The sequence below is a fragment of the Elephas maximus genome, chromosome 25 (genome assembly GCF_024166365.1).
Source record: "Elephas maximus indicus isolate mEleMax1 chromosome 25, mEleMax1 primary haplotype, whole genome shotgun sequence".
NCBI lineage: Eukaryota > Metazoa > Chordata > Mammalia > Proboscidea > Elephantidae > Elephas > Elephas maximus.
The window spans coordinates 41,798,457-41,825,627 of NC_064843.1; the positions used below are offsets into that span (position 1 = coordinate 41,798,457).

Sequence of the window (27,171 nt, forward strand, 5' to 3'; positions counted from 1 at the left end):
TTTATACAAATGCCAACTGACTCTTCTACATGAAAAGAGGGGAAAGTTAGTATATTCTTAAATTCTTTCCACTTTCTACCATCCAATTCTGATTGGTTACATTAATATTTTTAGTTCCTCTATTGGTTAGTTTTATATCTTTTAGAGTGTAATTAACCCTTTATAACTTGATTCAACAGCTTTAAAGTATCTATAGATCTCTGTATTAGTTTCTTAGGGCTGTTGTAAGAAATTACCACAAACTAGGTGGCTTAAAGCAACAGAAATTGATTCTCTCACAGTTCTAGAGGCCAGAAATCAGAAATCAAGGTGCTGGCAGGACCGTGTTCTCTCTGAAGGCTGTAGGGAAGAGCCTTCCTTGCCTCTTCCTAGCTCCTGGTGGCTATAGCAATCCTTGGCGTTCCTTGGCCTATAGCTTCATCACTCCAATCTCTGCCTCTGTCTTCACATGGCCTTCTTCCCTGGTTGTTAGTGAGTCTTCCACCAATCCTGATGCCATATTCTTCTTCACATAGTCCAGTTTCTCGGATTATTAGCTCAGCATACAGACTGAATAAGTACGCTAAGGGGATACAACCCTGACACACACCGTTCCTGTTTGAAACCACGAAGTAAGCCTTTGTTCTATTCGAATGACTACCTCTTGGTCAAGATACAGGTTCCTCATGAGCACAATTAAGGGTTCTGGAATTTCCACTCTTCGCAATGTTATCCATAATTTGTTATGATCCACAAAGCCAAATGCCTTCGCCTAATCAATAAAACACAGGTAACAAAAATATCACAACTGGATGGCTTTAACAAACAGAAATCTATTCTCTCACAGTCCAGGAGGCTATAAGTCTGAATTCAGGATGCCAGCGCCAGGGGAAGTCTTTCTCTCTCTGTTGGCTCTGAGGGAAGGTCCTTATTATCAATCTTCCCCTGGTCCAGGAGCTTCTCAGCACAGGGACCCCTGCTCCAAAGGGCATGCTCCCCTCCTGCTTCTTCACTCTTAGTGGCATGAGGTCCCCCCAATTCTCTGCTTATTTTTCTCTTTTATATCTCAAAAGTGATTGACTCAAGATACAACCTAATCTTGTAGATTGAGTCCTGCCTCATTAACATAAGAGCCACTAATCCTGCTTCATTAATATCATAGAGGTAGGATTTACTACACCTGGAAAATCATATCAGATGACAAAATGGTGAGTAACTACACAATACTGGGGATCATGGCCTAGCCGAGGTGACACACATTTTGGTGGGTAACGCAACCCAAATCATCCTAACAACATCTTTCTGGTATTCTCTGCTTTCAGCCAAGATCCATCTGACATCAGCGATGTTATCACCGGTTTCACGCCCTCTTCTGAATCCACTTTGAATTTCTGGCAGTTTCCCGTCAATATACTGCTACAATCGTTTTTTGAATTACCTTCAGCAAAATTTTACTTGCGTTGTGATATTAACGATATTGTTCGATAATTTCTGCATTCTGTTGGATCACCTTTCTTTGGAATGGGCACAAATATGGACCTCTTCCAGTTTGCTGGCCAGTTCTTGATCCCATGCTACCTGCTGAAATGGTTGAACGCCAACCAATTCTTTTGGTACAGTGACTCTGTATTCCTTCCATCATCTTTTGACGCTTCCTGCATCATTCAATATTTTGCCCATAGGATCCTTTAGTATTGCAACTCAAGGCTTGAACTTTTTCTTCAGTTCTTTCAGTTGGAGAAATGCTGAGCCTATTTTTCCCCTTTAGTTTTCTAACTCCAGGTCTTTGTATATTTTTCATTGCAATACTTAGTCTTCTCAAGCCATCCGTTGAAATCTTCTGTTTAGTTATTCATCACTTCTTCCATTAGCTTTAGCTACTCTATGGTTTGAGAGCAAGTTTCAGAGTCTCTTCTGACTTCCATTTTGGTCTTTTCTTTCTTTCCTGTCTTTTTAGTGACCTTTTGGTTTCTTCACATATGATGTTCCTTGATGTCATCCCACAACTCATCTGGTCTTTGGTCATTAGTATTCAATACATCAAATCTATTCTTGAGATGGTCTCCAAATTCAGGTCAGGTATGTTTGAGATTGTAGTTTGGTTCTCATGGACTTGTTTTAATTTTCTTCAGCTTCAACCTGAACTTGCATATGAGCAATTGACAGTCTGTTCTGCAGTCGGGCCCCGGTCTTGTTCTGACTGATGATACTGACCTTCTTGAGCACCTCTTTCCACAGATGTAGTAGATGTGATTCCCGTGTTTTCCATCTGGTGAGGTCCACAAGGTGAAGTCAATGTTTATGTTGTTGAAAAAAGGTATTTGCAGTGAATAAGTCCTTGGTCTTGCAAAATTCTATCATGTGATCTCCAGCGTTGTTTCTATCACCAAGGCTGTATTTTCCAACTACTGGTCTTTCTTCTTTGTTTCCAACTTTCACATTCCAATCACCAGTAATTATCAATGCATCTTGATTGCGTGTTTGATCAATTTCAGACTGCAGAAATTGGTAAACATCTTCAATTTCTTCATTTTTGGCATTAGTGGTTTGTGCATAAATTTGAATAATATTCGTATTAGCTGGTCTTCCTTGTAGGTGTATGGGTATTATCCTATCATTGACAGCATTGTGCTTCAAGACAGATCTTGAAATGTTGTTTTTGACAATGAATGCAATCCGTTTTTCTTCAATTTGTCATTCCTGACATAGTAGACCATATGATTTTCTGATTCAAAATGACCAATACTAGTCCGTTTCAGCTCACTAATGCCTAGGATATTGATCTTTATGCGTTACATTTCATTTTTGATAGCTTCCCATTTTCCTAGATTCATACTTTGTACATTTCACATTCTGATTATTAATGGATGTTTGTAGCTATTTCTTCTTCTTTTGAGTTGTGCCACATCAGCAAATGAAGGTCTTGAAAACTTTACTCCATCCACGTCATTAAGATCAACTTCGAGTAGGGGGGCTCTTCCCTAATTGTATTTTGCGTGCCTTTCAACCTGAGGGGCTCATCTTCAGGCACCGTATCAGAAGATGTTCTGCTGTTATTCATAAGGTTTTAATTTTACTGGCCAACATTTTTTTTTTTTTTAGAAGTAGATTGCCAGGTCCTTATTCCTAGTCTGTCTTAGTCTGGAAGCTCCGCTGAAACCTGTCCACCACGGGTGACCCTGCTGATATTTGAAATACTGATGGCATAGCTTCCATCATCACAGCAATACACCAGCCACCACGGTACGACAAACTGACAGACGAGTGATGGAGTTGAGTGTTTAGTTTTTAAAAATTTAACTCAGTTTTTGAGAACAAAATTCACAATGTACATACAGAAGGTTCACAGAGAAAATAAATTCTCTTCCTTCGTAGACACCTGGTTCCCTTCCCTGGAGGCAACCACGGTTTTCAGATTTTTACATCTTTTTCCAGAGATCTGCTGAATCTGATAAGCGTGGTTGCCTCCAGGGAAGAGAACTAGGTGGCTGAGGAGGAATAAATGTGTGTGCATATTTTTTCTCACAAATAGTGGCATACTATACACACAGTTCTGTGCCTTGTTTTTTTACTTAAGCTCTTTACCCTTTAATTTCAGTAAATCTCACTTTTTCCTTAAGACCTTCCCTAATACCTTGCCATCCCAACACTCCTCATGCTGCCCTGCCCTCTCCCCTTCTCTGAACTATGAAATATGAAAGCTCCTTTGTTTGAAGAACAGAGGGGGCATATATGACACAGGTCTTATATTCTTTTTCTTCATATATGTGAAAAGACAGCATAATGTAGAAATTGAGAGCAAAGGTTTTAGAGCCAGGCAAACCAGAGTTTGAATTTTGGACTCCACTAATTACTAATGGGTGACATTAGGCAAACTGCTCAACCTTCTCTCTGAGCCCAAATTCCCTTCTCTGTTCGATAAGAATAGTATCACCGACCTCGAAGTTGTCAGTAAAGTGCTTACAACAGGGCTCACACATGGTAACAACTCATTATGCAACCTATCACCAACACTGCTACCAACATCACTGTCAGCTGAGCATCAGACTGAGGATGGGACTTATATGAGTACACCAAGTGGCCTGGACTGATCCATTCTTCAGACAGAAAGTGGGGCCTGTAGCAAGCGGGCCTTGGCCGTATTAACCAGGGGAAGCTGTCATGTGACTCCCAAATCTATGGCTTAGATGAGTGGCAATCACTGGTTTGAAGGCAACTTCCAGGTCTCCTGGCCCCCTGCCTCTGATCTGTGGCAGATGTCAGTGACACTTCCTTTTACCAACCACACTTAGGAAAAAAGTATTAAAAAACTATAAAGACTGAACCTGACCTCACAAATCCATCTGGATGCATTCCATTCAAGATCAGGGTATAGGGATTAGGAGTGTTCAAGACAATGGTCACATGTCACAAAGGGGAAAGGGCACACACAAAGGCTATGCAATGCGCCTGAGACCATCGACGGTCAGGAGCTAGGGCTTACCTGCTGAGCCAGAACCTATTTCCTAAGTGCTTATGGACCATTTTGGGTCTACCTGCTCCTTGGTTCTGAGACATGGGCCCTACTTTTCTCAGGTACCTGTCAGTGCTCCAAAGGTATTATGTCAGCTTTAGGCAGATACGGGCCATTTGCCTCCATACAGGGCTTGAGAGATCTCCAAGGATTCGAGGGAGTTTCCTCAATGGCTTTCTCCTGACACCCAGGTAGTGAGTAAGTTCCTCTTCCTTCTCCTCCAGTCACTTGGTAAAAGGTACACTAACTGTCTCAGCTCCCCAAACCTGGGCCCTGGAGGTATCTCTGAATTCTCCCTCTCTTCCCATACATCATCCCTCACCAAGGCCTGGGGAGTACTAAGCAGCCCTTGGAGCCATGTTTCACTCTCAACCCCTCTACCAACCCCCCTTGCCGCATCCAGACCACTCTCCCTTCACTAGGCTATTGCTCAGTCTCTCTACTTCCAGGCTTCCTTTTGTGCAATTCATTCTTCCCACTGTAGTCAGAATGATCTTTCAAAAACATAAAACCAATCATGTGACTTCCCTACTTAGAATATCCCAGTGGGTTCCAATTACTCTTGGCTAGGCATGACCTATCTGCCATGCCTTGTTTCCTAAAAGGCCCTATGCATGCTCTAGTCACCATTAGACCTCCACTCTTACTGTTACTTCTGCTTGGAACCATCTTTCCCCTTCTTTTTGTTGGGTCAGCTCCTCTTTGAGTGTGCACAACTTGAATAGTACTTCCTCTGGGAGGCCTTCCCTAATGCTCCATGACTGGGCTAGAGCAGGCGCTGGATAAAGATTTGCTGAATAAATGAATGAATAGACCAAGCATAATAAGACACTTGCAACCCGACCTCTGAGGCAGCTGCCCAAGCAGCTAAGTTGGGGGCAGTCACATGCTAAAATTTTCCCTACATATAACTCTGAACATCAGACAGCCATCTGAAAAAGTTTCTCAGACTTATGTTTGTATTTTAATGTTTTTAAACAATTAATTTTTGAATTGGTAAAGACATATTTTTGGTACAAAATTCATAAACGTACAAAATGGTGTTCAGTAAGGAGCTGTCTTACTCCTTCCTCCTCTGGCACCCTGGGCTCTAGCTCTCCTCCCCAGAGGCAACTACTGATAACCAGCTTTTGGGTGCTTTTCCTTGGACGGTCTGTGCACATACAAGTATACAGGAATACACGGAATCATGTTTTCTTAAGAGCTTTTCCCCCACACAAAACCTCTATCCTCAAGATCTCCTTGTATGACCTAGCTGTGGTAAAAGCACATGACTTAAGGAATTCAAACGGAGAATACTTTAACATTTTGTTTATTCTATTTTAAAATGGTTCCTCATATGATGTTCTTTCTGTTTAGAAGCTTTAACATTAAGATGGACCTTTCTAGGTCACAGTGCCAGGGAAACCTCCTGAGGAAGGGGACACTGGTGGTGCCTGTGCTCCCGTTCCCATTTGGAAAGGTTACTCTGGAGGCTGTGGTGGGGGGAGGGAAGTGGGGGCAGGGAGGCCAGTCTGAAGAGTCTACTGCCAGAACCCCATGGCCTGGTGCCGCCACAGGAAGTGACTAGGGGCTCCAAAACTGAGTAAGGTGAGGTCAGGAGGCCAGGCCCAGAATGTGGCACAGTAGGGAAGCAGGTAGGATCCTAGAAGGCTCGGCAGATGCCGGAGGTAGCAGACGTGAGATGCAGATCCTGCAAAAAGCCTCTGAGATTCCCAGGGGTGGAAGACAAGAATGGTTGTGGTGGATCTTGCTGTGAGAAGCCAGGAAAGGCTGAGTGAAGACCTATAAAGGCCTTGAGACTCTTTTTGATACATTCTTGGGCAGACAAAACTGTAGCGTTGGACTAATGCAAACATGCTAACTTAAGCAGTGCACAGCAGGGTCACAAGCACATGCCAGTACTGCCTGAGAGACGGCTGGGATCTGGGTCTCTGACAGACAGCTGGCCCTAAGTCCTGTCTGCAGCACGAGGACCATGTGGACAATCCTGTGGGGTCGCGATTCTAGGTCAGGAACTGGGCAGAGAAAAGGGGCTTTGCATTGTAGGGAAACAAGCAAGAGGATTATCCCCAGCATTCCTTAGACCAGCTAAGTAAACTGCCACCTGCCAAGAGGAAATGCCATCTACAAGGCAGGTACGACAGCTATCTGGAACACAGGGTGAAGAGGCCAGGCTGGGCGGTTTCATCTTGTTTGGGCCTGGAGCTTCATTCTGTCCTGTATCAAGGAGTAGATATCCAGGTTTGGCCAAGGTCTCACCAGACAGGCTGTGAGGAAGCAGGCAGTCTGACCTGGCCCATTCCCAAGAGCAGAGAAACATCCCCAAGGTCCATCAGACCATCCTAGGGCTAAAGGCTTCCAGCAGCCCAGGAGAAAACAAAAGTTCATTTCTTTTGTCCGTAAAATATCTTCACTCCTTTCAGCCCAGCATTATAGTGAGACTTGCTTGCTGGTTAAAAAAAGCTTGCTGGTTAGGCACTGATTATTTTCCAGTCCTCAGATTTCTGTAATACACATCATTCTGGGCCTACAGCACAGTCCTTTTCTCATTGTAGAATACAGCAGGTTCGCTTATCTGAGGTTCGCTCCCTGAGGGTTCAGTTACCCACGGTCAACTGCGGTCCAAAAATGTTGTGCCTTCCTGCTCCCTCCCACCTGGGGACCATATTCATATAACTTTTATTACATTATATTATTATAATAGTTCTATTTTAAGCATTGTTGTCAATCTCTTACTGTGCCTAATTTATAAATTAAACTTTATCATAAGTAGGTATGTATAGGTCAAAACGTGGTATGTATAGGGTTTGGTATTATCCACAGTTTCCGGCATCCACGGGGGGTCCTGGAACATATCCCTCATGGATAAGGGGGGACTACTGTAATCCTTTGTTGTTAAAAGTAACAAATCAGGGAGCCTGGCTCATGAAGGGGCGCGAGGGGAGGCAATAAGGCCCCCCAGGACTTGAAGTGCTTATCTACTGGTGGCAGGTCCCACCTCCAGGTGAGCCACCAAATCTCCTAGGAAACAAGAAAGACTTGCCTTTTACCCCCGCCCCCCGCCCCCCAGCCCCCTTCTCAGATAGCTCATGCCCATGGACAGTCAGGTCAGGCTAGTCCAGAGGTCCCTGGACCCAGATATAGGTGGAACATATTCAGGAAGACCATACTGACTCAACCTCCCCTGGAGTTCAGAAAACAGCACATCCAGCCTCAAGGGCATCTGCCACAGCTCATCACACCCCTGGTTTTATATAAGCTCAGAATTTGATAACAAGTCACCCCTGAACAAATGGTTGGAAGGCAGTGTTAATGAAATAAGCCTACCAAATGTCAGAAAGAATGCAGTCTGTGTTGCTAAAAGGGATCAGGCTAAAAGGGGCTTTTCTCTTGGCCTGTCCCAGGTTCATGGACAGTGAAGACAGAGCACTTCCCCAAGGCTCTTTTTTCCAGGGCCTGTGCTTGTCCCTCACACAGAAAAGCAGACAGGCACTTGGGACAAAGGTGCTGAGGAACTAAGAGTGGGCTCAGCAATTATGTTCTGGATAAGGGGCTCTGAAGGGAAAAGAGGCTATCAACATTTGCCAGAGTAAGACAAGGCCTGCCTAGCTTGGACAATTCAGCAAAATTCCAGGCACAACTACTGGCCAGTACCGACAGTGAGGCTAACAGACACCTCCTCTACTTTCCCTCCCACCACTTCCTCTAAGTCAACCTTCACTCCTGCTCTGAGCTCTGGATCCCACTCACCCGCTCCTTAGGTCCTCACTCCATCAAGCCTAGGGTCTCCCTCTAGCCTATAGGCTTTCTCCTCAACAAATGAGGATGTGCGTATCTTTCCCTCTTAGAAATTATTCTCCTCTAGCTATCAGTCTTCTTTGCATAGCCCCACACACCCTAAAACAACATCCACATTTGCTGGCTCCAGAACCTCACTGGCCATCATCTCACTCAGACCTGGCTCTGGCCCTCACTTCTCCACTCAGATTCTCCTGCTGAGGTCACAGTGTCCTTCACACTGAAAGCTGATGGGCTTTTCTGTCCTGCCCTTGAGATCTCTGCAACAGTGAACACCACTGATCTCTTTGTTTTTCCTTCCTCAGTGTCTGAGGCAATGCTCTCTTCTGCTTCTCTTCCTTTAGTCTCCTGGACTTTCGTTACCCCACATTTTTGGCTTTCTGCCCTTTTCAATTCTACGCCTGGCCACTGGCTGACTACAGCCATAGCCTTGGCTTTGACCAGGACTCCCAAACATGTATCTAAGGACAAGACAGCCCTCCTCGGTTCTGAGCCTACATAACTAAACATCTCCTGCATCCTTCCTCTTCCATGCTCCCTGGTTCCATAAAGAACACATCATCTCCTTTCTTCCCCCTTCTATGATCTCTATTTCAAGGATAGCTACCACCAACCTTCCCAATCTTCCAAGCTAGAAACCTAGGAGTCACCCTAGATACTGCCTTTTCCCTCATGCCCCCACATCTAGTCTGTTACCAGATTCTTCTGACCCAACCTCCACAAAATCTCCCTAATCTACCTGGGGTACATACTGTGGATGGACCCAGCCAACTTCCATGCTACCCTTCTTTTGGGGTACAGTGTTTGGAAAGTAACAAGGGCCTGCCTCTGAAAGCTGGATCTGAGACTAGCTGGTGCAGCAGTCCAACACACACACTCTTCCCTTGAGTGACCCGGCCTCCTTCCCAGGCAGCACCCAGCTCAGCTGTTTCCCAAGACAACAGCTCTGGAATGCTCTGTTGTCTCCACTCCCTGTGGACCGGCAATGAGATCAGCAGGGCAAAACTGTGCTGGGGACATTGAGTTTTTTCTGCCCTTTCAGGAAGCTCAGACCCCAGGCATATCTTCTGACAACAATGAGTATTTCATACTGTAGGGAACTTAGAATTTATTCTGGATCTTCAGGCACCATAGATAATATGATTAAAAAGTGCTGCTTCCAGGGCTGCCAGGTGGTGGGACAATGCAAGGTTGAGTGCAACCTACAGAATGGGTGGATTTTTCTGAATGTTATCAAGGTGGTGTGGAAAATTCCAATGTGTGTTGCCGGGGATATTAAGGGAGACAGGTCCTGCTGGGCACACTCCACACTCTTGGGACTGGAGAAGTGTACATAAAGATCTTGCTGATTCAGAGACTTGAATACCTACTCAGTACACTGATCTTAGCTGGAAGGTCAGGACAGACATAGACCTAGCTCAGGAGAAATGTTACCACAGCAATTTATTGCCATTAAGAGACCAACTCTTGGGAGAAGTCTGCCTCTCAAATATGATAAAAGTAAAATGTGTCAACATTTTCCCTGAACCAGTTTTGTTTGTTTTAGATTTCAGAATGGTAGGTAGGAGCAGGAAGAAAAGTCTGGTGCATCTAAACAGAATTTGAAAGGCGTGCAGCAGAAAGTAAAGCATATTGCTTACCTTGTGAACACTGGTCAAGACATTTAGGAAAGAGAAATCTAGGGGAAAAAAGAGAAATATTTTAAAACCATTAATCTCAGAGTTGTCATTACTTATTTCTCACAAAAACCTCAATATCCTGTTGTGCGAGCTGACTCACTCAGTGGGGGGGAAGCTACATACAGGTAGCACTGACCATGAAGGACAGCCATGATTAGTCGAGTGGATCCCCAAGCCAGGAGCCCCTACAGTCACCTTGGGCCCCTTGGAAATCCCCATGTGGCCCACTCTTGGTGGAATGCAGGAGAATGGGATACTGGGGGCTGGGCCAGCTCTCTACACTGTAGGAGAGGGAGAAAGAGAGAAGAGTGATCTGGTCTTTTATGAAAGAGATACTGTTCTGATGGTAAACAGGAAATTTCAAGGGAAAATGAGAGGAATTACATTCACCTAACTCTGCCAGGGACCTTGAGTACCAAGGTTGCCATGCTCCCCTTTATGTGCATGCTAGAATCCCAGTGCTCCTTCAGTATCATCCTTAACGCAAACAGTAAACGAAGAGCAGGAAACTGACTAACCAGATCACTAGTGAAGCAGGAGGTGGGGTGACTGACCCAAAGTTTGTGTTACTGCAGTTAACAACTGTAGCAAGCTCCAGAGAAAACCTCAGTATTCTCGGTGGTTCAAAATCCCTAAAATATCACAAAGCTCTTCCCACGAAGAAAGCTTAACACTGATGAGAGTAGTTGCCTGTTGCCTTTCACCGAGTTCCTACTATGGGTTGGAGCCCTGGTGGTGCAGTGGTTAAGAGTTAGATTGCTAACCAAAAGGTCAACAGTTTGAATCCACCAGCTGCTCCTTGGAAACCCTATGAGGCAGTTCTATTCTGTCCTACAGAGTCACTATGAGTTGGAATCAACTCAACAGCAACTATGTTACTATGCGCTAGGTGCCGTGTAAGTACTTCACATCTGGTTCTGTTCTTATGTCCACCCTGTGTGCCTTGGTACTTAACAGATGAGAAGAGTGGGTTTAGGGTGCCTAAACAGGCTACACACTTTTCTCAAGGTCTCACACACAGCTAGGAAGGGGTAAGACTAACACAGGACCAAGGTATGGTTAGCACTACACAGCTGCTGTGTTTTCTTCCCCTGCAAGTGGGACTCTTGCTGAAGTCACCCATCTGAATTGTTGCTGGTTGTTATGGATTGAATTGTATCTCCCCAAAACGTGTGTCAACTTGGCTTGGCCATGATTTCCAGTATTGTTGACTGTCCACCATTTTGTTATCTGGTGAGATTTTTCTATGTGTTGTAAATCCTATCTCTATGATGTTAATGAGCTAGGAATAGAGGCAGTTATGTTAATGAGGCAGGACTCAATCTACAGGATTAGGTTGTGTCTTGAGTCAATCTCTTTTGAGATATAAAAAGAGAATCTAGCAGAGAGGAGAGGGACCTCCTACCACCAAAAAAGCAGAGCTGGGAGTGGAGCATGTCTTTTGGACCTGGGGTCCCTGTGCTGAGATGCTCCTAAGCCAGGGGGAGACTGATGACAAGGACTTTCTCCCAGAACCAACAGAGAGAAAGCCTTCCCTGGGAGCTGGCTCCCTGAATTCAGACTTCTAGCCTCCTAAACTGTGAGAGAATAAATTTGTCTTTGTTAAAGCCATCCACCTGTGATATTTGTTACAGCAGCACTAGATAACTAAGATACTGGTCTAGCTGGCAAGTATTGCTAGTGTTGATGTTAGACTAGTCAGTTCCAACCCTATGTATAACAGAATGAAACACTGCTGGGTCCTGTACCATCCTCACAATCAGCGCTGTATTTGAGCCCATTGTTGCAGCCACTGTGTCAATCCATCTCACTGAGGGTTTTCCTCTTTTTTGCTGATCCTCTACTTTACCAAGCATGATGCCCTTCTCCAGGGACTGGTCCCTCCTGATAACATGTTGAAAGCAATCAAGAGAAAGTCTTGCCATCCCCCCTTCTAGGCACATTCAAGGAGCATTCTAGCTGATCTTCTTCCAAGACACATTTGTTCATTCTTCTGGCAGTTCACTGGAAACCCTGGTGGCGTAGTGCTTAAGTGCTACGGCTGCTAACCAAAGGGTCGGCAGTTCAAATCTGCCAGGTGCTCCTTGGAAACTCAATGGGGCAGTTCTACTCTGTCCTATAAGGTCGCTATGAGTCAGAATCGACTCGACGGCACTGGGTTTGGTTTTATGGTTTTGGCAGTTCATGGTATATTCAATATCTTTGCCAACATCATAACTCAAATGCATCAATTCTTCTTCAGTCTTCCTTATTCATTGTCCAGCTTTTGGAGGCATATGAAGCGAATGAAAATACCATGGCTTGGGTCAGGTGCACCTTAATCCTCAAAGTGATACCTTTGCCTTTCAACACTTTAAAGAGGTCTTTTGCAGCAGATTTGCCCAATGCAATGCATTGTTTGATTTCTTGACTGCTGTTTCCATGGGTTTTGATGGTGGATCCAAGTAAAATGAAATCCTTGACAACTTCAATCTTTTCTCTGTTTATCATGATGTTGCTTTTGGTCCCGTTGTGAGGATGTTTGTTTTCTTTATGTTCAGGTGTAATCCACACTGAAGGATGTAGTCTTTGATCATCATCAGTAAGTGCTTCAAGTCCTTTCCCTTTCAGCAAGCAAGTTTGTGTCATCTGTGTATCTCAGGTTGTTAATGAGTCCTCCTCCAATCCTGATGCCGCAGTGTTCTTCATATAGTCTAGCTTCTTGGATTATTTGCTCAGCATACAGGTTGAATAAGTATGATGAAAGGATACAATCCTGATGCCCCCCTTTCCTGATTTCATATCATGCAGTATACCCTTGTTCTATTCGAATGACTGCCTCATTAGCACAATTAAGTGTTCTGGAATTTCCATTCTTTGCAATGTTATACATAATTTGTTACGATCCACACAGCTGAATGTCTTTGCATAGTCAATAAAACACAGGTAAACATCTTTCTGGTATTCTCCGCTTTCAGTCAAGACCCATCTAACATCAGCAATGATATCCCTGGTTCTGTGTCTTCTTCTGAATCCAGCTTGAATTTCTGGCAGTTCCCTGTCAACGTACTGTTGCAACTGCTTTCGAATTATCTTCAGCAAAATTTATTTGCGTATGATATTAATGATATTTCGATAATTTCTGCATTCTGTTGGATCACCTTTCTTTGGAACGGGCACAAATATGGATCTCTTCCAGTCGGTTGGCCAGGTAACTGTCTTCCAAATCTCCTGGCACAGATGAGTGAGCACCTCCAGTGTTGCATCCATTTGTTGAAACATCTCAATTGGTATTGTTTTAATTCCCGGAGTCTTGTTTTTTACTTATGCCTTCAGCCCATCTTGGACTTCTTCCTTCAGTACATTGTTTCTTGATCATATGCTACCTCCTGAAACAGTTCAACGTCAACCAATTCCTTTTGGTACAGTGATTCTGTGTATTCCTTCCACCTTTTTTTGACGCTTCCTGCATCATTCAATATTTTGTCCATAGAATCCTTCAATGTTGCAACTTGATACACACACACACACATACATACATACGGTGGAACATTATTCAGCCATAAAGAGAAATGAAGTTCTGACACATGCTATGGCATTATGAATCTTGAAAACATTATACTCAGTGAAATAAGTCAGACACAAAAGGACTAATATTGTGTGATTCCACTTTATAAAATTTTTAGAACTGTAGTTGTTGTTAATTGCTGTTGAGTAAATTTTGACTCAAGGCAACCCACATGTCACAGAATAGAACTGCTCCATAGAGTTTTCCTGTCTGTAATCTTAACAGAAGCAGATCCCCAGTCCTCTTCTTCTGCAGTACCACTGGGTGGGTTTGAACTGGCAATCGTTTAAGTTAGCAGTTGAGATCAAACTGTTTGCGCCAGCTAAAGACCTATATCTAGAACGGGCAAATGCACAGAGATAAAAGTTTATTAATGTTTACCAGGGTCTGGGGGGTATGGGGATGAATAGTTATTGCTTAAGAGGTACTGAGTTTCTATTTGGAAATAGCCAGACACATGCCCCTTGGAGCCAAGTTTAGTGGCAAGTGAACTGGATAAGTAACATTTTTTTTCTAATTCTCTTGCCTGACTCCTTCATGTTTTTTGAAGAATCTCAAAGAGGATCTCCCTCCCCTGTGTGCTCTGAGCAAGTTCAAGAGCCCTACAATGAGGGAAGAGACATTCACAGTGGAGTTTTCCGATAACAGAAGTCACTGAACACGCAAGTTATGTGTGCGTGTGTGACAGAGAGAGAACAGTGGCCCACTGCATTCACAGGCCATTGGACGGCCTGCAGCACAGTGAATCCATTCTTGGAATGTGTGTGTCCCCATGAAGTGCCTGTGACTTTGGGATACATGCCCTTAAGGCCCTTCTTAGGGCCCTGCTTGCATTCTCACAGCAGGGCAAGACAATTCACACTGAGCCATTTTCTGCAAGGTTAAGCAAAGTTCCTTTTCAAAGCATCGTATCTAATCACAGGTTGGATGCTAATGTTTGAAGCCTCAGACAGGGAATAGGGTTATAAGCTGCTGGCTTCAAGCAGCTAGAGAGAAAATATTCAGAACACATGGGCTTGCACATACATATTATTCCCTAAAACTGGAATGCGATTTCTCACATCTTGGCATACCAACTTCTGGCCATTCTTCAAATTCATATATTGGCTCTTTTCCTAACCCAACTAGGAGCTACTTTTACTTCTTATAAAACTGTATTAATCTTTATTATGGTACTTCCTACAGAATATCATGATTAATTGTGTACATATCATCAGTGTAGCCTTTAGAAAACAACTTTTCTGAGCATCAGATTTCTCCTAGTATAACATGGTAATGATTCCCACCCTTAAAGGGGGATTTTCAGGATTAAATGGGGTAAAACCCAAACTCAAAAACCTGTTCCTGTTGAGTAGATTTCGACTCATATTGACCCTAAGACAGGGTAGAACTGCCCCATAGCGTTTCCAAGGAGTGGCTGGTGGATTCGTAGTGCTGACCTTTTGGTTAGCAGCCGCCGAGCTCTTTATCACTGTGCCACCAGGGCTCCAAATGGGGTAAAACATCAACATGATGCCTGACAGTCAGCACAAAATAAATGTTGGCTCACTTTTTTCTTCTCTACATATCATCTCCCTAACTAAACTGTAAAGTTATTGAGGAATGCCTGGCACAGGAGTTGGTACGGTTCTGACCAACAGACACTGACCAGCTACTGACCAGCTCTTCCTCTGAATAACAAAAATAGCTGTGGTTATAATATATTCCTAAGCCCTACATGTGTATGTGGTTGTGCATTTTGTAATTGTGCATTTGACCAACAAGTAACTATTTAAAAAAAAATTCTAGTCAATCAACAAATGGCAATACTGATCTCATCTGCCTCAAAATGTGGGTCCCATAATTCCTATGTGCACATCTATGAAACTGTAGATGCCCTAAGAGCAGAAACCTGGGCTGCCTTGTTCCTTGCTGCATCCTCAATGATTACAATGATCCTGGCACACAGCAGACTCACAACGGATCCTCACTGAACAAAAGCCATTAGAATAAAGACATTAGGCAAATGTCACATGGACCTATCCTGAATCCAAAGTGAGCCCACATGCTCAAAGAAGGGAAGATTTTTTTTTTTTAACCTTATCTGGAGCAATGATGCAAATTTTATTTTTGCTAAGGTAGCCATTCCATAAAAACAATCATGGAATTAAGAGTTTTATAAACTTTACTCTAAAAAATACTTTCATTATAAAAGTAATATACAATGCACAGCCAACACCATCCTGAATGGTAAAAGACTTGATGTTTTCCCCTCAGATCGGGAACAAGACAAAGATGTCCACTCCTGCCATTTTCATTCAACATTATACTGGAGAGTCTAGTCAGGGCAGTTAGGCAAGAAAAAGAAATAAAAGGCATCCAGCTCGGAAAGGAACAAGTAAAACTCTCTATCTGCAGATGACACGCTACAAGGTTACAGTAATCGAGAGAGTGTGGTACTGACATAAGGAGAGACATACAGATCAATGGAACAGAACTGAGAGTCTAGAAATAACTCACATTTATAGTCGGTTGATTTTCCACAAGGGTACAAAGACAATTCAATGAGGGAAAGAATAAGTCTTTTGAATAAACGTGCTGGAACAACTGGTTATCCACACGTAAAATAATGAAGTTGGACCCCCTACATCACACTACATACAAAAATTAACCTAAAGCAGGGTCACAGGCCTAAATGTAAGAGCTAACACTCTAAAACTCTTAGAAGAAAATATAGGAGTGTATTTTCATGATCTTGGAATGGGAAATGGTTTCTTAGACATGGCACTAAGAGCACAAAAGAAAAATTAGATAAATTGAACTTTATCAAAGTGAAAAACTTTTGTGCTTCAAAGGACAACATTAAGTGAGAAGACAACCCACAGTATGGGAAAGAATTTTTGCAACTCATACATCTGATAAAGAACTTGGATCCAGAATACAGAAAGAACTCTTAGAACTCAGTAATAAAAAGATAAATAACCCAATTAAAAAACAGGCAAAGGAAGTGAATTGATGTTTCTCCAGAGAAGATACACAAATGGCCAATAAGCACTTGAAAAGATACTCAACATCATTAGTCATTAGGGAAATGCAAATCAAAACCACAATGAGATACCACTTCATAGCTCTTAACTACTGCGCCACCAGGGCTCCTCACATCCCCTAGGATGACTATTATCAGAAAAATAAAACAAAACAAACAAAAACAGCAACAAAAAAAAAAGGAAAATAACGTGTGTTGGCAGGGATGTGAAGAAGTTGGAACCCTCATAAACGGCTGGCAGGCATGGAAATGGTGCAGCCACTTTGGAAAACAATTTGCAGTTCCTCAAAAAATTAAACAGTCATCATGTGACCCAGCAGTTCTACTACCAGGTGCATACCCAAGAGAACTGAAGACATGTCCACACACAAACTTGTACTTGTTCATAGCAACGTAATTCATCATAGCCAAAAGGTGGAAAAAATGCAAATGTTCATCAACTAGTGGGTGGATAAACGAACTGTTACCTATCCACACAAAGGAGTATTATCGTTTCATAAAAAGGAATGAAGTACTGATACATGCTACAACATGGATGAATCCTGAAAACATTATGCTAAATGAAAGAAGCCAAACACAAAAGGCCATGTGTTGTATGATTTCATTTACATAAATTTTCCAGAAAAAGCAAATCCACAGAAACAGAAAGTAGATGTGGTTGTTGGGGTTGTGTGTCAACTTGGCTAGGCCATGATTCTCAGTGGTTTGGCAGTTGTACCATGATGTGATCACCTCTATGATGGGATCTGCTGTGAGCAGCCAATCAATTGAACGGAGTTCCTTGGGGGTATGGCCTATATCAAATATAAGTGGACTTTCTGGCAAGGCTCACAGGCTTTTGCTTGCTCTGGATCCTGCAGCTGATCTCCAGTTCCTAGGACTTGAGCTAGCAGCTTACCTGCCAATTCCAGGATTCATTGATCTCTGCAGCCTGTGAGCAAGAGCCCTGCTGTCTGACCTTTTGATCTTGGATTTGCCAGCCCCTGCGGCTACGTGAATCAGGAGAAGTCTCTATCCTGACCCACAGACTTGGGACATTCCAGCCTCTACAATCCTACGAGCCTTTTCCGTGATATAAATGTCTTTCTCTATATATTTATATGGAAACCCTGGTAGCGTAGTGGTTAAGTGCTATGGCTGCTAACCAAAAGGTCAGCAGTTCAAATCCGCCAGGCCCTCCTTGGAAATCCTGTGGGGCACTTCTACTCTGTCCTGTAGGGTCACTATGAGTCAGAATTGACCTGACGGCAGTGGGTTTTTTAAAAATATATATTTATATGCTTTACTGGTTTTGCTTCTCTAGAGAACCCAGCCTAAGACAGTAGATTGGTGGTTACCAGGGGCTGGGAGGAAGTTGCAAAGAGGAATGACTGGTAATGGGTATGGGGTTTCCTTTTTTGGAATTGGATGGTGGTAAATGGTTGCAAAGCTCTGTGAATATACTAAAACCCACTAAACTACACTTTTTTTTAAAAAAATAATTTTTATTGTCCTTTAAGTGAAAGTTTACAAATCAAGTCTGTCTCTCTCACAAAAACCCATATACACCTTGTTACATACTCCCAATTACTCTCCCCCTAATGAGACAGCCCGCTCTCTCCCTCCACTCTCTGTTTTCATGCCCATTTCACCAGCTTCTAACCCCCTCCATCCTCTCATCTCCCCTCCAGGCAGGAGATGCCAACATAGTCTCAAGTGTCCACCTGATCCAAGAAGCTCACTCCTCACCAGCATCCCTCTCCAGCCCATTGTCCAGTCCAATCCATGTCTGAAGAGTTGGCTTTGGGAATGGTTCCTGTCCTGGGCCAAAGGAAGGTCTGGGGGCCATGACCACCAGGGTAAACTGTACACTTTAACAAGGTGAATTTTGTGGTTCATGAATTGTATCTCAATAAACCTGTTAGATATTTTAAAAAGTAATACACACACATACTATAAAATGTCAAGTGATCTCTCACTCATCCAACACCCACTCCCAAGGCAATGCCTATTTCCCAGAAGGAACCACCGTTAACAGTTTGGTATAAATCTTTCTAGCTATTTCCTATGCATACACAGATAAACGTTAAAAAAAACACATATTGGTTTGGCAATTTGTTTTTCTCACTTACCAAAGTATTGTGGAAAATTTCCCATGTTAGTACATAAAAATCTGCTTAATTTTTTTAAATGGTTGCATAGCACTCCACTGTACGGATATACCAAAATTTATTTAGCCGGTTTCTTAGTAATGGCATTCGGACTATTTCTATTTCTTTGATATCATAAACAGTATTGTTTTGAATGGTGCAGAGGACATGTGTCATATTTCAGACTGCCCACACCTTCTGCACACCTTTGGTTGGGCTTAGGTAACTCAGTTCCCCTTGTAAACTGCAGAAAACTGTTTTTCTAGCCTTCCTTGCAGTCTGGTGCAGGCACGTGACCTAGGTTCCATCTAACAGATGTACTGAAAACTTCGACTAGTAGTAAGCAAGTTGAGTGAGGGAATGTGTGGTAAGCTGACTCCACTTTCTGGTGAAGGAGACAGTGGAGACATCCCCATTCCAGGGCAGTCCTACAAGAGATTAGAGCGTTGTTTTTGACTACCCAGCTGAGACAGCCTGACTCTCTGGCTCCCCTTGAGATTCTACAACCTATCTAATGTCCTTTAATAAAAGCAATGGAGTGGGTTCTATTGTTTGAAACTTAGAATCCCTGCTGAAGTACAACACCCCTATAAAAAAAAAAAACTATACATATGATAAAATTCTACCAATGGAAATGCCAAATTTGCCTCCAAAGAGATCCTACTTTACATTCTTATCAACAGTGTCCCCCACACATCTGTCAGTTTGTCCTACTGTGGAGGCTTGTGTGTTGCTGTGATGCTGGAAGCTATGCCGCCAGTATTCAAATACCAGCAGGGTTACCCATGGTGGACAGGTTTCAGCTGAGCTTTCAGACTAAGAGAGGCTAGGAAGAAGGACCCAGCAGTCTACTTCTGAAAAGCATTAGCCAGTGAAAACCTTATGAATAGCAGCGGAACATTGTCTGATATAGCGCCAGAAAACGAGTCCCTCAGGTTGGAAGGCACTCAAAAGACGACTGGGAAAGAGCTGCCTCCTCAAAGAAGAGTTGACCTTAACAATATGAATGAAGTCAAGCTTTTGGAACCTTCATTTGTTGATGTGGCACAACTCAAAATGAGAAGAAACAGCTGAAAACATCCATTAATAATCGGAACCTGGAAGGTATGAAGCATGAATCTAGAAAAACTAGAAATCGTCAAAAATGAAATGCAACCCATAAAGATCTATATCCTAGGCATTAGTGAGATGAAATGGACTGGTATTGGTGATTTTGAATTGGATGATCATATAGTCTACTATGCTGGGAATGACAACTTGAAGAGGAATGGCATTGCATTCATTGTCAAAAAGAACATTTCAAGAACTATCCTGAAGTACAACGCTGTTAGTGATAGGATAATATCCATACGCCTACAAGGAAGACCAGTTAATACAACTATTATTCAAATTTACGCACCAACTACTAACGCCAAAGATAAAGAAACTGAAGATTTCTACCAACGTCTGCAGTCTGAAATTAATCGAACATGCTATCAGGACGCACTGATAATTACTGGTGATTGGAAAGCAAGAGCTGGAAACAAAGAAGAAGGGTTGGCAGTTGGAAAATATGGCCTTGGTGACAGAAACAATGCCACAGATCATATGATTGAATTTTGCAAGGCCAACGACTTCTTCACTGCAAATACCTTTTTTCACCAACATAAATGGTGACTATACATGTGGACTTCTCCAGGTGGAATAGACAGGAATCGAACTGACTATATCTGTGGAAAGAGATGATGGAAAAGCTCAATATCATCAGTCAGAAAAAGGCCAGGGGCCAAACGTGGATAAGACCATCAATTACTCATATGGAAGTTCAAGTTGAAACTGAAGAAAATTAGAACAAGTCGACAAGAGCCAAAGTATGATCTTGATTATATCTCACCTGAATTTAGAAACCATCTCAAGAATAGATTTGATGCACTGAACACCAATGACCGAAGGCTAGATAAGTTGTGGTATTCCCAAGAAAGGTGTTCCAACCAAATGCAGAAATTATCGAACAATATCATTAATATCACATGCAAGCAAAATTCTGCTGGAGACCACTTAAAAGCAGTGTATCGATAGGGAACTGCCAGAAATACAAACAGGATTTAGAAGAGGACATGGAACCAGGGATATTATTGCTGATGTCAGATGGATTCTGGCTGAAAGCAGAGAACACCAGAAGGATGTTTACCTGTGTTTTATTGACTATGCCAAGGCATTCAACGGTGTGGGTCATAACCAATTATGGATAACATGGAGGAAAAAGGGAATTCTGGAACACTTAATTGTGCTCATGAGGAATCTGTACACAGATCGAGAGGCAGTCACTGGAACAGAACAAGGGGATACAGCATGGTTTAAAATCAGGAAAGGTGTGCGTCAGGGTTGTATCCTTTTACCATACCTATTTAATCTGTATGCTGAGCAAATAATCCGAGAAGCTGGACTATATGAAGAACAGGGTATCAGGACTGCAGGAAGACTCATTACCAACCTGCAATATGCAGATAACACAACCTTGCTTGCTGAAAGTGAAGTGGACTTGAAGCACTTACTGATGAAGATTAAGGACCACAGGCTTCAGTATGGATTACACATCAACATAAAGAAAACAAAAATCCTCACAACTGGACCAATAAGCAACACCATGATAAAGTGAGAAAAGATTGAGGTTGTCAAGGATTTCATTTCACTTGGATCCACAATCAACACCCATGGAAGCAACAGTCAAGAAATCAAAAGACGCATTGCACTGGGCAAATCTGCTGCAAGAGATCTCTTTAAAGTATTAAAAAGCAAAGATGTCACCTTGAGGACTAAGGTGTGCCTGACCAAAGCCATGCTATTTTCAATTGCCTCATATGCATGTGAAAGCTGGGCAATAAATAAGGAAGACTGAAGAAGAATTAACACCTTTGAATTGTGGTGTTGGCAAAGAATATTGAATATACCACGCACTGTCAAAAGAATGAACAAATCTGTCTTGGAAGAAGTACAACCAGAAAGCTCCTTGGAAGCAAGGATGGCGATATTGTGTCTCACATACTTTGGATGTGTTGTCAGGAGGGATCAGTCCTTGGAAAAGGTTATCGTGTTTGGTAAAGTAAAGGGTCAGTGAAAAAGAGGAAGACCCTCAGTGAGATGGACTGACACAGTGGCTGCAACAACGGCCTCAATCATAGCAACAATTGTGAGGATGGTACAGAACTGGGCAGCTTTTCGTTCTGTTGTGCATAGGGTTGCTATGAGTTGGAACCAACTTGACAGCACCTAACAATATCAACAGTGTATGAACATACCTGTTTTCCCACACTGTTGCTGCATAATACTAGTATACATGTTGTTGAGTTGATTCCCACTCATGGAGACCCCATGTGTGTTAGAGTAGAACTATGCTCCACAGGGTTTTCAATGGTTGATTTTTCTGAAGTAGATCATTAGGCCTTTCTTTCAGGGTACCTCTGGGAAGACTTGAACCTTCAACCTTTTGGTTAGCAGCCGAGTGCGTTAACCTTTGGTACCACCCAGGGACTCCTGCAGTATAATAAATCGCTCCAAAACTAGGTGACAATTTATTATTTCTCATGATTCTGTGCGTTGGCTTGGCAGTTCTTTTGGTCTAAGGCAGCTCAACTGGGGCTGAATTTCTAAGATGGCTTCACTCCCAAGCCCATCTGGGGCCTTTTCCCGGATGACAGTAGTGTCTGGGTTTGCTGGGTCTCTCCTTCCATATGGAGTACATAAGATGGCCTCAGTTCCCAGAAGCAAGAGGGCAAGGCTCAATGTGTAAACCCGTTTTAAGTCTCTCCTTGGTTCATGTTTCCTAATGTCTTACTGGTCAGAGCATGTCACATGACCAAGCCCAAATTCAAAGGGTAAGATATAGAACTCTTGATCGGAGGAGGGGATGCTTTAGCTGTGGCCATTTTTTAAATCTACCACACACAGTTGGCCACCTAACTTTTTTTTTTAATTGAATGGGCTTAACTTTAATAATTTTCTATTCTTGATCATCATTTTCATAATTCTCTAATTCTGTTTTATGTGCACCATGGGAGACTCATTAATTTTTCAACAGAGCATTAATAAACCACTATAGTAAATTACTTTCAGGAAGGAATTCAGAAGCAAATTTGGAAATTTATCATTTATATCTAGAAAATGAGCAAATCAGTAATTTTGATTTATTGACTTAAGCAATTCTTTTGACTTCCTAATATAAAAATAAAAAAATTAGCATACTCATACTTCCTATCATTTACCCCGATTTTGTTACTTATATTTTTATATTTCATAACCATAATTTAGCTAATTTTAGCCTTATTTCTATATTTAAATGGATTATATACTCTTTAGTCCTTTTATATCTTAATCAATTAACTAATTAATTCTCCTCAAGGACACCTAATGCAATATAGGGTTGCTATGAGTCCGAATCAACTCGATGGCAATGGATTTGGTTTTGGTTTGGTTTAAGGCACCCACGTTGAAGCACTCATTTATTCAACAAATATTTTGTGAGCACTTAGTCCCTATCAAGCATTCACAGAAATGTGTCTTGCTCTCACAAAAGCTAAGTCTGTACTCTTTTTCTTAAGTGGTATTAATTTCTCTTCCTATTTCCTCTTCACTTTATTTCCTCAAGCTTGAGGTACTCTGACATAGACTCAAGTTTTGGCAGTGTCTACATAACCTCTCACTGCTTCAAATGGGATTTTTATTTCCATAGTGATTTTATTATAATCTTTATTTTCTTTCTAGAGCTCTAACAGTTCATTTTCCATCAGCTTTTGTTAGCTCCTTTTTCCTTTGAATTTTTTCTAATTTAACAGCTTTACTGAAGTACAATTTGCATATTGTGGAATTCATTCATTTAAAGATATTTACAGTAAATTTACGAAGTTGCCTAACCATCACCGCAATCCAATTTTAGAATACTTCCAATCACCCTAAAAAGAACTCCGTGCCCATTTCCTCAGACCTAGTATATTTCTTCTTTGAGCTCTCCCTGCTCTATCTTAATAGTCCCTTAACATTTTTTTGACATTGTGGAGAAGTACTTTTCTGGGATAATTCTTTTCAGTATAACCTCCATCTGTTGCTTATTATTGTTTTCCCCATCGTTTTTATGGCAGTACCTAGTTCCATGTTTTACTCCCTTCTATTTTAATTCATTTTTAAATAAAAACTTGAGAAAAAGGAGAAACATGAATGGTAGAAGGAGCAGCATGGAAGAGTCAACATGGCAGTCAAAGTACAATGGTGATGCTCGGCATTCACCACAAAAACCTCACACAGAAGGAAAACTAGAGCACCCTGTTTGTTTATGGGACAGCAAAATCCAGGTCACAGTTGAAGAAAAGTGAGAATGGCGAAGACATTTCTAGGGCTCAACCAAGGTAATTAGGGAAGTAGCTTCTAATATAATTTCTACCAGGATTCTGAAGATATCAACTTGGAACCCAAGTAGGAAGGGAGTTTTTTCAGACGAAGGTCTAAGGACATCATTCAGTTACCAGGAGAGGATAATGATATGAACTAGCCAGAAAAAACTCATGATTACAGTCCTGGGTACATTCCAGTAGGCTAAACAGAGAGGAAGACAAATAGCTCTACCAGAGGACAATGTAATACTTGAAATTTTGCCCAGTGAGGACTGCTTGATGGTGAAGTAGATACTTCCAGATACCACTGGTGGCAGTGTAAACTGTAAAACCCATTCAAAAAGCAATTTGGAAATGTGAATACAGAGTAATAACAGTGACCATACAATTTGATTAATATCTCTTTGGGGGAATCTATTCTAAGGAAATAATCTAAAATTTGGAAAACTGTTATGGATAAGTATGTTCCCCACAGCATTATCTATAATAGTGAGAAGTTAGAGACATTTTATGTGACTAACAGTGGGGAAATGGTCAAGGCAACTATGTCTACTAGAATGATTATATAACTAATCAAAATGTAATTACCATTATGACACAGTAATATATATATTAACCCTACATAAAATGTTTATATGCTAACCTAAGAAAAAGGATGCAAAATTGTATGTACACCACGCTGTAAAACAGGTCCAGAAAGGAATTCAGAAAAATTTTAACAGTTACACTGAGTTGGTGAGATTATGGATGAATTATTACCCAATTTTCTTTGTTGTTGTTGTATTACTTCCAAAGTGACACTACTATCGGTAGTGAGAACGAGTGTCATTAACTGAGATAAGATGGCTTAACAATATGAAAAAATACCTGTGAGATATTCCAAATGCCTTAGGACACAAGCTCCCTCCCCAGCAGTAAAGAGGAAAAGACAGTCGGGGCAATCTTTCCTTCTGGGAGAATCCATTTCAAGTCCCACTGCCCTAGGTGAACAACTTCTCAGTGCACAAAGAGAGGTGGTGGGAGGCTGCCAGTCCAAATGGGTTTTTGGGGGCCTAGCACTAATGGAAGAACAACTGACCATTTACTACATACAAGGTAGACTGATGAGTTCCAAAGACAAACACAGATTTGTGGTGGGTGGGAGAAAATTCACTTTTTGTGTACTTCAACACATCCTGTGGGCTGAAGGTGCGCCTAAGTATTACCTATGCTCCATGTAGCAACTCAGAGGTTCCACGCACACTGTGATGGCACCAATGGTGAAGGAAGACTTGACGTTTGAGTCTGGATGGGTCTGCAGGGCCTGGACAACATCGATAACATCTGTATAGCTGGGTGAAAAAAAGAAATAAAAGGGAAGGGTGAGAGGCTGATTGGGATTGCACAGGCAGGAAAGAGGGGAGCGCTGAGTGGCTGAATGTGCAAGGGTGGAGAGAAAACCAAAAGAAGCCTGTGGTTGGGTTACTTGATGTGACCTTACTTCATGATTTAGAGCACCTGGAGTCTACGCAGTGTTTCTGCATTCCAGAGTTCCTTTAATCCTCATAACTGTGCAAGAAGGAGTGGAAGAACCACACCCTCTCTGCTTAAACGGAAGCCTGCAGGTGACACTGGGGGTCTGAGGGTGGGACTCAGAGTCCTTAGGTCTCTTTTCTAATCATCAGGTTAGAAGCGCCTGCCTTGGTCTCCATTTTCTTTAATGTCTCTTTCCTCTCCTTCCCGCCACACAGAACACGCAGGCAAGAGCCAACGGGGGATCATTGGGAACCTCTGCAGGTCAGCAGATACATGTCAAATAGCACTTGCATTTGTACCTCCTGCCTGGGACTCCCTCCAAACCAGACATGCAGATCCAATTTGATTATCTTCACTTAGAGCCTAGTATGTTCATGACCCAATTGCCCACACCTGCTGCTCTCCCAAGGCTTTGTCCCTCTCTACTTCAGCCGCTAGAGTAAAGATTTGTTTGGAGTCTTCTTTGACTCCATTTTCTCTCTTACCACAGAGTCTAATATATTAGTATATCCTGTCACTTCTATCTTCAAAATGTAATTAGAATGCGATCACTGTTCATACCTGCATGGCTACCACTTGGTCCTGACTGCTACTATCTCTTGTGATCACTCCAACAGCTTCCTTACTGGCTTCCCTGCTTCTATCCTGGTCTCTCTCCACCTTGTTTTCAACACAGAAGTCAGAGGGAGCCTCTAAACCCACAGTCAGATCATGTCACTCTTCTGCTCAGAACGGTCTATTGGCCCCATCCCAGGGGCAAGCCAAAGCCCACACAGCCCTCTGTGATCCGACTCCCATGATACAGGGGAAAGGCCCATCTCCTACCATTCTTTCCCTGACCCTAATCTGGCCACTTTGGCCTCTTGGTTCTTCCATGAACACACCAGGCATGTTCTTGCTTCTACAATTGCTGTCCTTCTGCCTGCAGTGCCCTTCCTCAGATATCCACCTGGCTCGCTCCCTCACCCTTCAAGTCTCTGCTCAAACTGCTTCTTCAGATAGAGGCACTCTCCAGCTCTCTGCTCCCTGTGTGAAACAGCAGCCCTCCCTCTGGCACTCTCTGCTCACACACCCCCTCTTAAATATTCTTCAAAGCACTGATCATCAGCTACACATGCTGTATTTTCCCATTTATTTGCTTATTGTCTGTCTCCCCCAATAAGAACGTAAGGTGGTTGTTCAGTGCTATAATCTTCGGTGCCTAAAGCATGACAGATGAATGAATTAGACATTCTACCCCAGGTAGACCCCTAGCCACTCCAAGAGGGAGCCCGTCCTCCTTATCTGTGCAGAACACTTTCCCAATTGACCCAAAAAGTCTGTTCCTATGGAGGGAATGTAAACTGGATGGGCAGCCTTGGTGAGCAGGTGGGCCTGGGTCCTAGCCTTCCTAAGCCATTTCCTGAGTTCCTACAAACTACTCGTCTGTAAAAAGGCAGTGTCTTTACCCCCACTACAGTATCTACTCTCCCTCCCCAGGTCTGGGCTCAGTCCTGATGAACTGGCAGTGTTTCCATAGAGAACAGGATATGCAAGGTTCTAGAGTCCCCCTTACCCTACCTGACAAGGGCCTGGCAGCCAGAGAGCATTCAGTGCACCGGCCCTCTGCTTCCTGGCTTC

General features: G+C 42.6%; 1 protein-coding gene across 3 annotated transcripts in view; it reads right to left on the bottom strand.

Moving 5' to 3' along the window:
• The window catches only part of DNAAF9 (dynein axonemal assembly factor 9), a 155,951-nt gene that overhangs the window by 17,452 nt on the left and 111,328 nt on the right, over positions 1-27,171 (bottom strand). For all 3 annotated transcript variants that reach the window (XM_049869255.1, XM_049869257.1, XM_049869256.1), the window contains 2 exons: positions 25,242-25,367; positions 9,934-9,971 (listed from right to left, as the gene is read on the bottom strand). In XM_049869255.1, the coding sequence (XP_049725212.1) occupies positions 9,934-9,971; positions 25,242-25,367 (164 nt within the window). The remainder of the gene's footprint in view (positions 1-9,933; positions 9,972-25,241; positions 25,368-27,171) is intronic.